The sequence below is a fragment of the Parambassis ranga genome, chromosome 14 (assembly GCF_900634625.1).
Source record: "Parambassis ranga chromosome 14, fParRan2.1, whole genome shotgun sequence".
Classification (NCBI taxonomy): Eukaryota; Metazoa; Chordata; class Actinopteri; family Ambassidae; genus Parambassis; species Parambassis ranga.
The window spans coordinates 8,715,969-8,727,309 of record NC_041034.1 but is presented as its reverse complement, the minus strand read 5'-3'; the positions used below and the strand labels follow the sequence as shown (position 1 = coordinate 8,727,309).

Sequence of the window (11,341 nt, the reverse complement as noted above, 5' to 3'; positions counted from 1 at the left end):
TCTAACGTGAAAATGCCACACAAATAATCATCAGTGTTTCCATAACTTGTGTTCTTGTAAGCTGAACTGCTTAAAAGAAAAACAACATATCACGTTATAATGTGTAAAGTTTCCTGATATAAGATGTTTTTATGTTATTTATGTTTGTTATAACAACATATGTTGATGTTATTACAACATACACACTTGTGTACATATTATAAAATTGCTTGTTATAACAATATTACTACTTACCACATTTTACCACGACAGGTTATAATGTTATAATAAAGTATTAAAGTTAAAAATGCAACTAGCATCACAATGGCACAAAGCACTGCTGGGAACCAGTGTTAATTTTGGCAGCAATTTCGGATTTAGTTTTTATTTTAGTCTTGTGACTAAAATGTCATTTGATTTTAGTCACGTTTTAGTCATCAACATTTTTAAAGTTTTAGTCTAGTTTTAGTCGACTAAATATCAAATAATTTTAGTCGACTAAATCCACGGCAGATTTAGTCGACTAAAATTCTATGATATATATTTTTCATGAAATATTTAAGGTTTGATTGTGCAATAAAAACAGGCACAGCTTTAACTTGTGTTATTTGAAACAAACATCTCTTTATTTAATTGCTATGACCTTTTCACAAAAGCAGCAGTGAACAGTGAGCTGCTCTCCCTGAATACACTGTTCAGTCATGACCTTCTTCATGAATCCTCCATAACTACAGCAAAACACTTCAGTGACAACTTAGAAACAGGTCGCATGCTGTAAAACCATCAGCAGCGGTGTCTTCATTTATAGATTTTGTCACGTGTATCTTTGAGCGGAAGTTAAGATGACTCGTCTGCAAATGTCGCTTCAGGTTTATTGTTTTTACCGCTGATAGTCGCTCCGCACGGTTTGTAAACCGTCTTGATTGTCTTGAAATTAAACGTGTCTGTGTGTCTGTTCTCCTGTGTTGTGTGACCATGCATGAGGACGCCTTCTTCCAGCATCGCGGCGCAACGTCCTTACACAGAGAGATCACTTCTGATTGGCTCTCTGCCGCCGTCTCCTGATTCGTCCCTCCCTTTCCACAAACAAAATTTGCTCTGATTGGATCTCGTCTCCATCAATAATTTCGTCTCGTTTTTACTCGTTGACGAAAGTGTCAATCCATTTCGTCTTCGTTTTTGGCACCGTGCGTTAGTTTTTATTTAGTTATCGTCTCGTTTTTATCAGCAAAAAAAGGTCGTTAACGAAAACTATGACGAAAATGATTCGTCAACAAAATTAACACTGCTGGGAACGAGACCATATAACAGTATTTTTTAGTTTAATTTGACCCGTGTTTAAGCCAAGGTATCAGATTTCATATTAAAACAAAAAAAAACCGATTAACACATTTTTAATGAAAAATATTATATAGCAACTGTAATAACAATATACGTTTATACATTGTAATAACATGAAACATTTCACGTTATGATGTAATACTAACCCATTGTTGTTCTTGGCAGTTCGGCACATATAACTTCCCTTCTTTGTTTTTGTTTTCTGAAGCAGTCAGAGGTTCCAATGATCCAATAAACCCTGCTTTGAGTGAAGCCTGTCTTTTCTTTGTATCTGTATAAAAATGGTGTGATGACAAAAATGGATGAGGCTGTCAGTTTTTTAAAAAAAACACTTTTTTTTTTTATTGTCGTCGTATTGTGTCGAATGTATAATCTTTACAGAACACAAAACTTTTTGCTTTTCACATTTTTGCTACACAATTTTTTTCCACCGTTTTTCATTTTCACTATTTACACTTCCAAAAAGTTTCAGAGAGCCTTAACATGGTGTCAAAGGGCGAGGCAACTACAAGTGATAAAATGTGTGCATGCTGGATATGTGAAGTGGTGCGTGAGGGAGAATGTTCCTACTCTCTATGATAACCAGTGTGTTACTGTGTTGACCTTTGACATAGTAACTTGCTCATATCCCTCAAACTTACAGGCCTTTCACTCAGCTCTTGCACTTGTCTCACTCCTTTTAAAATCACTGTAAAGACATGACTCTACTAAAATATGCTGCCACAGCATTAAAGGTACAGTATGTTAAATATGTTGCATTTTGTGGGATCAGCTGTAAAAACAGGTGGGCATGGATGTCATTTGCTCAAATATTAGACTTGTTAATGGTACATTTAAAAGAGGCCACACTGTTAGAGTGACTCCTTGTCAATGCAAGGTAAATGAATTCTGACATTCTGGGCAGTTCTTCTGAAGACGCACATCACGCAGTGCCATTGGTGTACTGGGAAAGCTTATTTTCCAAGTCACAGATTCTCTTCTCCTGAGACAAAACTGTGGCCTTCAGATTCTGAATCTCCTCCAGCAACCTCTCAAGCAACTGAGGCTGGAGAGGACAGTGAAGAGGAAGAACAGCAAAAGAAAGGAAACAAAGGGGGGGGGGTAAAGAAAAAGAGAAAAGGGAAAAAAAGGTCAAGGACAGTTTGGAAATAAACCAAAACAAAGGTGGGAGCTTTGGGGAAAAAAAAGTTGTGGGCAGGTACAAATAGAAAAGAGACAAATAGAACAGTGTTAAACTGAGACACAGATCACAGCCTGGCGGTGTGAGCCCTCATGCTGCTGCATGTCACACACAGTGGAGAACTTACTGGCAGGCTGTTGGTGTCCACAGTGGACATGCTGCGCCGGGTGGTGGGTCTGGAGTCCAGCACGTTCTTCTTCACCACTTTGAGCTCTCGGCTCTTTGGTGGTATGTAACCCTCCTTCATGGACATCAGAATGGGATCTTCGTCGTGGCCGTCCAGCCACTCTTCAGGCTCCATGGCTGGCTCTGGACCTGCTGTGTCTGGGTATAGGTCGTCTTGGAAAAGGTCCGACTTTGCAGCAGAGTTGGGAAAAAAAGGAATAAATATGAAATGTGGTGTGTAATCAGTTTAGTTCATGTCTCAAATACATGCTCAGGGAACCAGTGATGTCATTAGTTCGGAAGAACCAAGGATGTTTTCTTAAAGCAACTCCAAGTCCAGGAAAGTACCATCATCATCATCATCATCTTTATGAATGCAATAGATGTCATAGACAGCTGATTAACAGATAAATTAATGCAGAACCTGCTGAGAAACTTCTCTTTGAGGCCGACAGAAACTCAATCATTCTCAGGGCAGTGATATAAAAAAAATTCACTGTAATTGAAGTAGAAATACCATTGACTTACAATAGTCTTGTGTTCAAAATACATTTTAAGGTGAAAAAAGTCTGTAAAATTGTTGTATGTTAAGTGAATGAACATTTTCCATGACTCAGAGAGTAAAGAGCCGATCGGAGTGTGGGTCAGGCGGACCTACCTTTCTGGGCACTGTCATTGTGATGGGTTCACACTTCTTGTCCAGCAGCTTGTATAACCTGAGATGTGATGCAGAAAGGAGGAGGCTCAGTCACATAAAGGTTTAGGACAAAAAGTATTTATTCACTCTAGAATATCTCGTAAAGATTAATTAATATTAATTTTGAATAAAATGAAAGTTTCAAGTCTGTTTCTTACCGAGCGATCTCACATTTGCTGACGTCCACACCTCTCTTTGGCATGAAGCCCATCCCTCTCTGCGGCTCCTTACTGCTGAAGGTGTTGAGGTAGTGAACGTATGGCGGCTCGTCTGTGATCTCAAAGTAACGGATGCTGCTGTCGCCCTGCTCAAACACAGAAAACACAGATTTAAAAACTTACAGAGACAAACCAGACTGGCTGATTTACATCTACGAAGCAGTGACTCTGTACCTTTCCACAGAGGTAGACCATGTTTGCATCTGCGTCGTAATATGGTAACAACACTCCATTACTCGTGTCCAGTTCCAAAAGTGCAATAGGTTCCTCGAAATTTGTCTGTGGGAAACCAGGATCTATATAAGCGTCCATGTATGTCTGCACCTTCTGATATGTCTGAACAGCGTGTGGAGTGTTACCGGGTCCCACAGGCCGAGCTCTCGCTGGCTCATTCTGGTGAATCCTGTGGTGAAGATGTTTCCATCTCTGGTGAAGATCGCTCTCATTGGCCGGATCCCCTCGTGTGGAGCCAGACGTTCCTGTTGGTCAGCAGAGGACTTTGTTACAGCTTTTATTGCAAGATCATTAAAGAAGTTACCAAACTAAATGCTAAACAATTCTGCTGCCTGATTTCAGATTTTTTTCTGTATTATCTCTCTCTCTCTGTCACTCACCGCCACCACCTCCCTCTTGCGGGGGTCGCAGACACGCAGACGTCGGTCCTTACAGGTGGTGCAAAACAAACTGCCGTTCCGGTTCCAGCTGATGCTGTAGATGAGGTCTGGGTGGTCGTCCATGGAGATGAGAGGTTCGCCCGTCCCCACGTTCCAGATGATTATCAGGTTATCACTTCCTGGGGAACAGTTAAAAAACAAACAAAAACAGAATCTTGTCATGAAGTCTAAAAAAAGAAGAATTTATCAGACTTCATCAGCTTGTATTTCTATATATCCTACCTGCACTGAGTAGAATGTTGCGTGCGGTGGGATGCCAGCTGACAATGCCGACACGTTTGGAGTGTCCTTCCAGAACCACTATTGGATCAGACAGGGGGCGAGTCAGTGAATGATCTGGGATCTGCCACACCTGGAGAAGACACAGGAAAAGACTCATGAGGCAATTTCCTTCGGGATTAATAAAGTTTTATCTTATCTTATCTTATCTTATTTGCCAAATTGCCACAGTGTAATAAGCTTTACAGTAGCTTTTCAAAATAAAAGCCTGATGAAAAATATATGATCCTAAAATATTATTCTTGTTTCCTTTTTTGCTGGATTTACTGTAATTCAGTGTTGCTTCCACAGGTGCATTATTCACTGTGCCCCCTCACGTGCATAAAGCATATCCTTGTTTTCTATGTAACAGGCTGCGTCCGGTCAAATCTGGTCATCATGGGTCATGTTGCAAGAGGTAGGGGGGTTGGATCAGGTCAGGACACTCACACTTTATTCACATCCCATGTCGGGTCGTAGGTGGCAGATCCTGCTGCTATTTTCTTTTTTTGGTTGAGTACACGTACACACACACACTGCTAAGTTGACACAATGATCACTGTCTTTGACCTAAAGAGAATGACATCACAGTTTTGGCCTTTTGGCGACTTTTGCAGCACTGCCAGGACAGCTGCAACTGTCTGTCGGCAAGCTGGACATAAACAAAAGCCTACACACACACACACAGACACACAAAGATGAACACACAGCACTCAAACAGTGTTTCAGCAGCTGCTGCAATGAGAGAAGCAGTGACTCAATCACTTGTTCGCACAAAGATTCCTGTGATGTCAATGAACAAATGGGCAAATCTGTCCTCAGTGACCACTGTGCTGATACACACATGTTAAGTCAACTCACGTGTTGTCAAGTGACACATGCTGACATCTTGACATGTGCGGTGCAATGTAATGTACAGCTGTGAGCACATTTTCTTTTTGAAGAAATCTTAATTGTATACTATCTGTCACACACACACACACATATCATCACCTGTTAGTCTAATGTGACACAGAGCCTCTAATACACTGTAAACAGTAAATGTAACACACTATGTACCTGTACAGTTCAGGTTTATTTCCTGTTTGTGCTTCTATTGCAGATGTATAAAGATTATAGCCAAAATATATTCACAAAATCTAAGAATCGTCTTCCTGAGCTCAGACAAAACATTAATTAGTATATTTCAGATGACTATTGATGATTTTAAAATAGCTGTACATTTTTTATTATTAGTAAAAATATTTTCCATGTATGTCTTAAAATAGTTTGATACTTTGAGCTAATATTTTGTGCGCAGGGCATTTTATACTGTTAATTTTCAAGATATGTACAACAGCACTCATTAATACAGACACACCCACACACACACTGTAAAGAAATATACACTCAGGATATGAGTACAAATGAATAGAAGTGACAGTCCTGCCATCCATGACCTACAGTGACCCCTGCTGACGGAACACAGCCATAACATTCAGGCGCACAGACATCCGCAGTGCATCAGTAACAGCAGAGTCGTGTTGACACTCATCTACCTCACATCTTAACTGAAATTCAGGCAATACCGGAATTAAAGACACTGCAGATAAGTTCATAAGGTGGCAGGATGGTAACATGTAGGCAGAACTTGGAGCCTTATGACACATCACCAGTGTCCAAACACCACCACACAGACGTCACCATCACCATCATCATTAGTGCTGCTCTACACAAGTATAGGAGCTGTGTTACTGACAAAGTTGGTTGCAGACATTGATCATCTGACAGTATCTAATGACTAGAATGATGAAGAGACAGAGACGACAAACAGGAGGTGGGAGGACAGTCCGACAGGTAGAAACAATGAATCACTTGACTTATTGTTCACTTAACAGGCAGGAAGATACGACAAAGTCGACCTTTGTGACCGTTGAGCTGAGTCACCGAACAACAAACTCCTCCACATACATTTGGCGCTTTTCTCTCCCACTCATCAAACACACACACACACTCAAGGGAGTCATGACAAACGTATGTAAAACATGTAACAAAGAATATGCATTATTCTAATTACAATTTGTAAGAATAAAAAAACAACCATGAAAAATTTCTACAAGTCACATCAGATGTCTCTATATGTCTGTAATTTATAAACAAACTCGTAGGGTGAAATATCTATTATAGTCCTGGTATCAGCATAGTCTTAGTTTAAAACCAGTTAAAGTATATATTAAACTCAGCTGTAACACCTAAAATGAGTCATTTAAAAAGCCTCCCCACCCTAAGTCATTTAAATGTACACACACACACACTGTACCATTGCGGTGCAGTCCTCTGAGCAGCTGGCTATGATGTTGTCATCATGGGGGCACCAGTCGATATCAAGGACAGGTCCAGAGTGTCCAATCACCAGCGGGTAGTTCTTATCCACACGGCCTGTCTGAAACACATAGGACAGAGTTATGATTAATTGTGTGTGTGCTTGCTTGTGTGTGTGTGTGTGTCTGTTCCTCAGATTCTGGTCATCCTTTTAGTTTAGGTGGAACCCTATTTACTAGTCTATCTACTATTTCCAAGACAAGCAAATTTAGAATCTCTAATCTTAAACCACAAAGTACTTTACGAGTTTATTTATGAGCTGATAGACGGCCTAAAGAGGTAGTCGGTTTTTTAAAAGCAGATTTATTTTGCAATAACATCATCATCACTGTCAAAATGACAACCACTGTTCCTGCTTCTACCTAGGGAAGAGGGTAGTTAACTGAAGATGCAAAAACACAATGAATTAGATGCACAATGATCATCTCTGTGGACTGGACTGTTCTTGTTCCTTATTTTTTCCTGTGGTGGTACAAAAGACTCGTACAGGAATCAAGAATCAAGAATCTTTATTGTCACTATGCTATATGACACAACAGCTCTTGGCGTAGGCACACAGTTGACCACTACAGGAGACCACTACACTCCCATGTTATAATCTGTTGCAGAAACATCTCAAGACTCAGCACAATAAATAGTACATGGCCTCTTGGCACAATGCCGAATCTACTTCTTATCAGGCCTAAGGAGTTTTAGGACCCAGTCACCTCTCACCATGTGTAACTTCATCGACACATCCCCATCTCAGATCCTTTAACAAGCATCCAAAACTTTAAGACACAACAGGTTACAATCAAGCCGCACCGACACACATGATGACTCATGATGGTCAGTCCGACGTGACTCCATGTTTTCCTGTTCCCATGGTTCCTATATGTGAACATGTGTATCAGCTTTTGAGATACAACTCTGTCCACCACACACACACACACACACTAAGAGCAGTGTATTTATAGCTGAGTGACGAGGCGTTGAAAGGGGAGTTTTTCATGTGGCCTGTTGGGGACCCAGAGGGGGAAGAAGGAGGTGGATGGATATAGAGCGCATTGGTGTATATTATTAGCCTGTCTGTTCATCATGACTTCAATATATAACCACAACCATTTCTCAGAAAATGCAATTTTTTTACTAGTCTGTTCACCAATTACCACCGATGACGTGTTGATGGATCTCAGCAGGGATGACCTCAATACACCCACAAGATTTCTAACACAAATTATCTGCAGTCCAATAATAAAACGACTACAATCCTCCATATTTTATGATACATGACATAAATTTCACTGAGGACTGAGAATGACAGTTGTTCTTAGCAGCTGGGCTCAAATGAAACCTGCTGAGTGGAGGCATCTCACAGGGCAGGTCAACTAAATTTCTGCAGACTTGTCTGCTTACAGCGGTGTCAGCAGTTATTATCCTGAGGGCCACCGGGAGCTGTCAGCTGACTGACAAAAGTTTGATCCCACAGTTTTAACACCTTATGTGAACATGAAAGCAAAAAAAATAAGGAAAAATATATTTTATTTTCTGTGAATAAAAGAGGATGAAACTGGGTCCTCGCTCACAGGACACATATCTGGTGTATGCACAGAGCTTATTATTTACCATTTATCATAAATATCCCACTATACCTGCAACACTGACAAAAGTTCTCAACATGACACCGGTGTCATGACCTGATAAATAAACCTAAGATAATAAGTCATGCTGGAAGCTTTCTTCACCTCCTTCTGTCCTGTTCCTCCTTCTGTTTGCCCATGTTTCTGTTATCTTCTATGGCAAGACATCTAAGATTAACCTGCACATGAAGAAAATATCATGAATGTCCTTTACTGACCTTTGAGACAGGCAGGACCAGAAAGGCTCCACCTCCGCTGGACTCAACGATGACAGCCATGAACTTTGGATTGACGGCGCAGAAGGAACTGTCCCATGTCACCTTGGAGACGCGGATGTCGTCGTAGCCCTGCTCAGCCTTGACCGCCTGGCCGAAGACATGGCGAAACTTACTCTGCCGCACGATGCTGCGACTCATAGCTGAGGCGAGAGGAGGAAGGTGGGGGTATGTAAAGATGGAGAAAACAAGACAGTGATGGGCAACTTTAGACCTTTAGAAAAAGATGCACTGACACTGCATTCAAATACACACATGGTACCATTGTGTAAACAACCAAGCACATCTTATAGATCCCAACACAAAACACTTTACCTACAGCTGGAGGACATTAGCTCAAAAGTGTCAGAAGTTTTTGAAATCTATAAAAGGACCCTCACGTTGTCCTGCATGTTTCAACACAGCATTGTGTCAGATATAAAATTTCACATTACAGTTTGTTGTGTTGTGTAGTTAGGATGGTGTTTTCTATGGTTTTTCATTAGGCAGCATCAAAGAAGTGAGACAGAGATCCAGGTCAGCAGCCACTGGTTGAATCAGACACACAATGAACAAAGTTAAAGTTAAATTGAACAGATTAGAGATGGTGGCATTTTGTCTTTTCACTACAATAATCTGATTAAGACAATTCAGTCTGAAAGTAGATAAAACGCTCATGATAATGTACACTGAAGAAGTCTGGGCCTTTTAATAACCCTTTGAATCCTGCCATGTGTTTTGAGGCTGTTTGTTGACTGACAACTTGCTGTCTTGCTGCGGCTGTCCTGTTCAGGCAGGCGGCCAGCAGAACTGTAATCCTCCAAAACACGGGATATTCTATAACAGTGCACTGCCATCAGTGTTGATATTAATAGTTGATTGTCCCCCTAAACACTATGCTAGAGGCAAACATCAAAGACGAACACTGAGGCACAGAGAGCAGATAAAAGGCTGAACTCCACAGCGAGGATGTGATACAATCCCTATGAGAACATCTAACATATAGTCCCAGAGTGGAGCGGCTTACATAAGGCCAAAACTAAAAACCCAGATCTAAAAGTAGGACTGCTTCAGTCCCACTTTACAGGATCATCCTAGACTCAAAGTGTCCACACTTAAAATGACATTAGAGAATCAGATCACAGTGCTTTGATGTCTAACTTTGACACTACAAATGGTCCTCTGTGAACCCACAGACGGTGGGGGTGTGATGAGCGCGCAGAAGCCAGCACAACTTTCCTGGAAGCTCTTTATTATCTAGAGATGTGCGCTCCAATGTGCACTTCAAGAGGGACAGCTGTGGGGTATTTCAGGGCAAACATCATTTTTCCAAGACCTGTTGATTGTTAATAGAATCTATAGGCTGTCAAAATAAGAGTCTTGATACTACAAAAGCAGCAGCAGGACTGAGGCATCCATTAGATGTATAGAAACCAATTAGGATTAAATAGAATTATTATTATTTTTTTTTAACAATGTGAACACTTGAATTCCTGCCTCGGGTTAATGAGACAGCCCTCCTCTGGCACGGCTCTGGAGAGTCGAGACAGAGCGAAAGAATGACACTGCCACTTTCCTAATATAGACATGACAAACTGCACTTATCCCACCCGGGACAGCCGCTCCTCCCACCCACCCCCCACTTGCCCGGTCCCAAATAGTCCCAGAGTAAAAAGGCTGCGCGCTATGTGGCGCTTTATCGTTAATGAACTGACCGTAAATTTAAACAGCCTGTACAAATACACGTTAACGCATGGACACGGGGGCGCAAGAGGTGTGACAGAGGAGGAGGAGGAAGGGGGGCAAGGTTAGGTATGTACAACGTGCTCTTTAAAGTACCCCACAGCTGCTACGTTCAAGATCTGCGCTGTTCACAGAGGAGAAGAGGGCACAATCCCACACGAAGCAGTCTTATTTTAGGATTTCCAAAAGGTGGGGACGAGCTCGCTGCTCTCCAGCAGTGCAGTAAAGAAGCTGACGCACCTCTCACCCCACTGCAGCACCGACACACATATTAGGAAAGAGACACACTCACCTCAGGTTTTGGGGAGGCCCCTCTTCCCTGGACAACTGTCACGGTTTCTGATGTGAAGCCCACTCCTGCTCTTGTGCTGCTTTTTATCCTTTGGATTATATTCCCTGCGTCCCAGTGTCCTGGAGGAGTCGGTGCGGACTTTTCCTGAGGAGACGCACCAGAAAAACTGCGTGACGTTCCTCGGCAGGGAAAGAGAGAGGGGAAGAGTACCGGGACAGAGCAGAGGGAGAGGAGGGTGTGAGTGAGTGGGTGTAGGGTGGGTGCCGTCTATTTTGGAACAGGCTCTCTCAGTACAGGGAAACGTGACGCGCGCGGTTGACAGGGGTTGAGCGCGTCCACACGGGGTCACCGAGACTATTGGTGGCTCCTGATAGACGCACTGGGGGCTTAGACAGGTGAATCACCCAGGTGACCTGAAATGTGAAACGATCTCACTGAACACCTTTGAAAATGTGCATCAGTAATCCTGAAGAATCTAATCCTAATTTCTCAAAGCAAAATTTAGAACAAGATTCAGGAGCCAAAATTCAACAACCTTTCTTCTTTTTATAAATCAGAAT

The 11,341-nt window shown here is 41.8% G+C and overlaps 1 protein-coding gene across 1 annotated transcript; it reads right to left on the bottom strand.

The window, feature by feature from the left end:
• Positions 1-1,626: 1,626 nt before the first annotated feature.
• On the bottom strand, positions 1,627-11,041 carry coro6 (coronin 6). Its single transcript, XM_028421519.1, has 11 exons — positions 10,782-11,041; positions 8,711-8,910; positions 6,812-6,934; positions 4,477-4,606; positions 4,195-4,373; positions 3,940-4,059; positions 3,755-3,859; positions 3,521-3,666; positions 3,324-3,381; positions 2,628-2,855; positions 1,627-2,365 (listed from the first exon to the last, which is right to left on the bottom strand). Exons 2-11 carry the CDS (start codon positions 8,906-8,908, stop codon positions 2,243-2,245), a joined length of 1,410 nt encoding a protein of 469 aa, XP_028277320.1. The 5' UTR covers positions 8,909-8,910; positions 10,782-11,041; the 3' UTR covers positions 1,627-2,242.
• Positions 11,042-11,341: the final 300 nt, after the last annotated feature.

Coding starts and splice junctions, on each gene's coding strand:
- coro6 (XM_028421519.1), bottom strand. CDS start 8,908: ATGAGTCGCAGCATCGTGCGGCAGAGTAAGTTTCGCCATGTCTTCGGC. Junction 3,667..3,754: donor TGGTCTACCTCTGTGGAAAG/GTACAGAGTCAC, acceptor GTGTTTGAGCAG/GGCGACAGCAGCATCCGTTA. Junction 2,856..3,323: donor CAATGACAGTGCCCAGAAAG/GTAGGTCCGCCT, acceptor TCTGCTGCAAAG/TCGGACCTTTTCCAAGACGA.